This window comes from Bubalus kerabau, chromosome 16, assembly GCF_029407905.1.
Source record: "Bubalus kerabau isolate K-KA32 ecotype Philippines breed swamp buffalo chromosome 16, PCC_UOA_SB_1v2, whole genome shotgun sequence".
Taxonomy (NCBI): Eukaryota; Metazoa; Chordata; class Mammalia; order Artiodactyla; family Bovidae; genus Bubalus; species Bubalus kerabau.
This window is the reverse complement of record NC_073639.1, coordinates 32,275,522-32,281,460: the sequence shown is the minus strand read 5'-3', so window position 1 is coordinate 32,281,460 and position 5,939 is coordinate 32,275,522. Positions and strand designations below refer to the sequence as shown.

General features: G+C 43.2%; 1 protein-coding gene across 1 annotated transcript; it reads left to right on the top strand.

Annotated features, from left to right (window-relative positions):
• Positions 1-592: 592 nt before the first annotated feature.
• LOC129630284 (uncharacterized) lies at positions 593-4,769 on the top strand. The gene is made up of 2 exons (XM_055550794.1): positions 593-2,215; positions 3,792-4,769. The coding sequence occupies exon 1, from the start codon at positions 729-731 to the stop codon at positions 1,968-1,970; it is 1,242 nt and encodes a 413-aa protein (XP_055406769.1). The 5' UTR covers positions 593-728; the 3' UTR covers positions 1,971-2,215; positions 3,792-4,769.
• Positions 4,770-5,939: the final 1,170 nt, after the last annotated feature.

Sequence of the window (5,939 nt, the reverse complement as noted above, 5' to 3'; positions counted from 1 at the left end):
AACTCCGGCTCTTAGTGAATCAGAGGAGGCTGTTATACTGGTGTGGTGATGCTTGGAAAGAACATCTGTTTTATGTTCGCGTCGGTCTTATTGTGGTCAGGAAATACTCAGGGTCGTGCACAGGCACTCAGGTGACGAATGTTTCCCCCAATAGTCTTAGCTTGGGAGGCATTCCGGAAGGTTACTCTGATTCACCCTGGGTGACATCAGAGGCAAGCAAGGTTAAAGGTGAAGAGCTGGACGTCAAGTAGGGATGCTATCAAGTCTACCCCTGGTACATCCCCACCCCATCTCGGTGGTAGAACTGGGAGGGATGAGTATGGCGCCTGCGTCAGTAAGGGACAGACTAAATCCGACCAGGAAGGAAAAGCTTTTGGTGTAACGTCTGTCTACACCCCCATCTAGAGCAGGGAGGGATGCCTCCAGAAAAAATGCTGCTGGTCACTTTTTTTCTCTCTTACAGATGGGAGCTAACAATTCCAGCCTCACTTCTTTGAACTGTATCCTAAAAAACTGGGATAGATTTGATCCCCAGGGCTTAAAAGAAGACACACCTGGTCTTCCTATGTGATACTGCATGGCCACGGTATCCATTGGAGGACGGCGAATGGTGGCCAGTTGGAGGGTCTCTTAAGTATAATACTATTCTACAATTAGACCGGTTCTGTAAGGAACAAGGGAAATGGGTAGAAGTAGCATATGTGTTGCCCTTTTTCTCTCTGCGAAATATGCCAGACTTATGTCCTAAGGGTATAGATTTGGGCATGAAATCTTCAGCTCCCTCCTGTCCTCTTACTCTGCCCCCATGCTGGGGACTCCAAACTGGGATTCAAACTGCCCACATGGAGGTCCAAACTACTCCTCTCTCAGTACGACCTCAGACTACTCTGGTTTCAGTAGAAACTCAGACCATCGAAGATGAGATGGAGGACAGGAGACAAAGAGAAGAGGAAAAACAGGTTTCTCCAATCTATCCCTGGGATCATATGCGCAGAGCAGCCAGAGAGACTGAGGAACAGTCACACAAGCTGTTGCCTCTTTATGAAACACCCACCAGGAGAAATAATCAGTCTGTGAGAGTTAATAAGCCTTTTTCTTATCAAGAAATACAAAGAATCAAGGAGGATCTGGGAGACTATTTAGAGGACCCAGAAAAATATATTAGAGCTTTTAAAGGTGTTACTCTGCTTTATGACCTCACTTGGAAGGATGTGATCTTGGGACAAACGCTGACTCCTGAGTCAGAGTCGAGTTTTGAGAAAAGCGGTTGCTTTTATGGAGATGAGTGGCTTGGTAATGAATCAGTAGGAAAGAGGGAGAACGAGATAGCGGCCCTCCCCACTGGGAATCAGGCGGTCCCAACTATAGAATCAGACTGGGACTACAACACAGCTAAAGAAAGATGGAATCAGAGTCATTTTGTTAGATGTATTCTTGAAGGACTTAGGCAGGCGCGTTCTAAGTCTTTAAACTATGGCAAATTGGCAGATATAGAACAGGAAGAGAAAAAAGCTCCTGGTAGATTCCTAGATAGACTGAGAGAAGGCCTTCGCAGATTCACTGAGATTGATCCTGAAAGTGAAGGGGGAAAAGTGATCTTAAAGGATAGATTTCTCACTCAGTTGGCTCCAAATATCCACGGTAAGCTATTAAAACAGGCGTATGGACCAAATCAGTCTTTAGATACTCTGTTACAACTGGCTCAGACAGTCTATTATGGTAGGGAATATGAGGAAAAGAAAGAAAGGCAAAAAAAGACAAAGGAAAAGGCAGAAGCCTTCGCCATGGCTATGAAAAACGTTCTTAAACAGCCTGAGAAAAATGCCCAGAGGGGCCCAGGTGAAAAGGGATGGGCTTGCTACTACTACTGTGGAAAGGAGGGGCACCTCAAGCGGGATTGCCCTCAGGCATTTAAGCCGCCCCCGGCTCCATGTCTGGTCTGCAAAGGACCACACTGGAAGAGAGACTGACCCCAGAGGCGTAGGTCTCCCGGGTCGGACTCTCAAGACAATCAGGACTGAAGGTGCCCGGGGGTCCCCACACAAGCTCCCGTCCTAATTACACCTGAGGAACTCCGGGTATTAATAATTGTGGGGGGCCAATCCGTTGATTTCCTTTTAGATACTGGGGCAACTTATTCTGTGCTTACTGAAGCCCCTGGCCCACTTTCTTCCCGATCCGCTTCCGTAATGAGACTGTCTGGACGAGCCGAAAGGTATTATTTCAGTTATTCTTTATCTTGCAACTGGGATTCTGTGCTGTTTTCACACGAGTTTCTGATTGTGCCAGAATCTCCCTCACCCCTTTTGGGAAAGGATATACTGAGCAAGGTCCATGCCTCTGTTTTCATGAATATGGAGCCCTCCCTTTCTCTCCCTTTAGTTGAACAAAATGTAAATCCTAGAGTATGGGCTGATGGAAAATCTGTGGGTCGAACACAAAATGCTATTCCTGTAGTTGTTAAGCTCAAAGACCCACACGTATTTCCACATAAGAAGCAGTATCCACTGAAGCCTGAAGTTAAGGAAGGGTTAAAACCCATCATTGAAAATTTAAAGGAGCAGGGACTATTAATTCCCTGTAACAGTCCTTGCAACACTCCTATTTTGGGTATAAAGAAATCGAATGGTAAATGGAGACTAGTTCAAGATTTACGAATAATAAATGAGGCTGTAGTTCCTTTACACCCCGTGGTGCCTAATCCTTATACTCTATTGTCTGAAAATCCCTGAACAGGCCAAATATTTCTCAGTAATTGATTTAAAGGATGCCTTCTATTCAGTGCCTTTGGCGGAAGAAAGTCAATTCCTATTTGCCTTTGAAGACCCTACGCAGCCAGCTTCTCAGTTAACCTGGACAGTTTTGCCCCAGGGATTTTGTGACAGTCCTCACTTATTCGGACAAAGTTTGTCATGGGATCTACAAAACTTTAATAGCTCTGAAGCAGTGGTGTTACAATATGTAGATGATATATTTTGCTCTGTGCTGAGACAGAGGAAGCTTGTTCGCAAGCCTCAAAAGATTTCTTAAACTTTCTGGCAGACTGTGGTTACAAGGCATCAAGAGAAAAGGCTCAGCTTTGTCAACAATCGGTTAGATATCTGGGCCTAATCATATCAGAAGGGACTAGGGCCATAGGCCCTGAGAGAATTAAACCTATACTAAATCACCCCCTACCTATGGCTTTAAGACAATTGAGAGGATTTGGGGGAATCACAGGTTACTGTCGCATTTAGATTCCGGGTTAGGGAAAACTTGCCCGGCCTTTATATAAACTTATAGCTGAAACTCAGCAGGCCCAAACCGACAAACTGGTTTGGTCTCCAGAAACTCAAAAGGCTTTTAAGGTTCTTCAGACTGCTCTCCTGCAAGCTCCAGCTCTGAGCTTGCCCACAGGGTCAGAATTTAATTTGTTTGTCACTGAAAGAAAAGGTGTGGCATTGGGAGTTTTGACACAACCCTGAGGGCCTCACCAGCAACCTATTGCTTATCTAAGCAGAGAATTAGATGTAGTTGGGCAGCGGCTTTATTAGCACCTGAAGCTTTAAAAATAATTAATGGACAAAACCTTACTGTACTGACTTCTCATGATGTGAGTGGAATCTTAAATTCTAAGGTTAATATTTGGATGACAGACAGTAGGCTTCTTAAGTATCAGTCATTGTTGTTAGAAGGACCAGTAACTAAGCTTAAAGTTTGTAGAAATTTAAATCCTGCCACTTTCTTTCCTGAGAAGGAAAATGAAACACCTGATCACGATTGTTCTCAATTCCTAACTTTAAACTATGCAGCTTGGGAGGATCTAAAAGATAAACTGCTGGGTCTGCGGAGTGCTCCCCTCTTCGTCAGTGGAAGGCTTCCCGTGGTGGACATCCCCACTTCAAAGAAAAGACTTTCTCCAAGTCTGTGAATACCTTCGACAACAATCACATGCGATGCCTCTTCTTCATCTGATGACATTTACTAACCCTAAAATGGACTGGTGCAACACTTTGCACTTTAACTATGGACATAATGTGACTTTTAATTATGATTCTGAATGTTGTGTTTTTGCTGTTTGCTCCCTGCATCTGTAACTGTATAACTGGATTTGTTTCTAGCCGCATGAAAGCTTTTAAGTTACAAATGGTTGCTCAAACTCCTGCTACTGCTGTAGCTTCCTCCAGCTACTATTTGGGGCCCCTGGATCAGATATCCTCAATATGAGGATTAGGAGAATATGTTGCCTCACCAATTTAGGGACAACGCCCCTTGTCAGCTAGGAAGTAGTTATGGAATGAGAACGACGCCCCTTTTCCCTAGGCAACATAATTCTCCTAAAAGAAAAGGGGGGAATGAGAGAGTCAGTTCCTAGGCAAGTTGATAGGGAGTCTAGGGGTCCCCAAGGAGAGAGGGGTCTGGAATTCTCAAGGAGGAAGAAAGGACACGCTTTTTTTTTTTCTTTCTCCACATTCCTTAGGATTATTTAACAATAATGTATCCTGCCTAAGGACAGTCTTTGGATTCAACCTTTTGTTATCTTAAAATGTTAATTATGGGAGTAGACCTGGTCTTTACAAGGATGTATCTTGCCTGAGGACAGTGTTACCTTAAGATGTAAATTATGGGAGTGGGTCTGATGAGGTCTTTGCAACCTCCAGACATTCTTTGGATTATATAACCTCAATGTTAACACTAGCAAGCGGGTACTCTTTCTGCCCCCTTCTGATGCCTATGTCAGAAGCTTTCTCTAGCTCCCTTATACTTTAATAAAACTTTATTACACAAAAGCTCTGAGCGATCAAGCCTCGTCTCTGGCCCCAGATTGAATTCTTCTCCTCCGGGGGCCAAGAATCCCGGTGTATTCGCGTGATTCAACAATAACCTTTCAATACCTACTCCTTTCCTGGTACACACTTGATAAGGGAGAAAGAGATGACGCCAAATATATGTGTGTATCTAAAAATAATAGTGAATCTGTTCCAATTTTCATTTAGAAACCTAGAAGCACTATGACATGAGAGCCAAGGGGCAATCCCAGGTAGTCCCATCAAATACTGTAACCTCAAATAATCATGGAAGAACACCTAAGTATGTATCTGCTCCTGGGAAGGTGCCATGGAGTGAGAGGCAGTAGACCTCACATGCACGTGTGGCTGATGTGAAGTCTTGGTGGTGGATGATGGCATGGACTGTATGGCCAGGGAGTAGACATCTCAACTGATTCAGGGAAGCAGATAACTCAGTTGATGACAGTTTGGAGGGAGTGATGACAGCAGACTCCAGATGCCGTGATGTTTATGTTTCAGTGGGTACCTGACAGGGAATGAGCTACCTTCCTCTATTGTTGTTTATTCATTGAAAAACCAAACATTTGTTCAGTTCTAGACACTATCTGTGTTGTAGGCACTGTCAGAAAGTACCTAATCTATATTAGCCTTCAAACTCCATCCTAGAGAGAAAGAATTAACTTTCTGTTTTTGCAGCATGCCATACATTACACACAATTACTTGGTCCCTTCCATGAGAATGTGTTCTCCAATAGAGGATCAAGCATTCCTAATACTTATTACAAAATTTATCACACAGCAGGCACCCAATGATAATTGATTGACGCAAACTAATGACTCAGAAATAATGAAACTCTAGAAACAGATATGAATTATAGAAAAATAAAATCTTATTTGTATATCTGAGTTAATGAGTGGAAGATTACTATCTTCAAGAGTCAAATAAGACTATTAAGTCATAAAATTATCTTTATGTATCTAAAGTAAGATGGCCAGTGAATAAAGGTAGAAAACTTTTCTATGTGTGTCTACCTAGGGTTAGGGGACAACTTGCCTCAACATACATAAATCTGTGGGATGATATCTTTGTTTGATGTTAGAGGTGGGAAGATGTGGTGTGTGTGTAGCAGTTTAGTGAGGAGGAGCATAATTAATATAGGTGGTCTTGAC

Bases quoted from the DNA above. Each gene is read 5' to 3' on its own strand.
- LOC129630284 (XM_055550794.1), top strand. From the start codon at position 729: ATGCCAGACTTATGTCCTAAGGGTATAGATTTGGGCATGAAATCTTCA.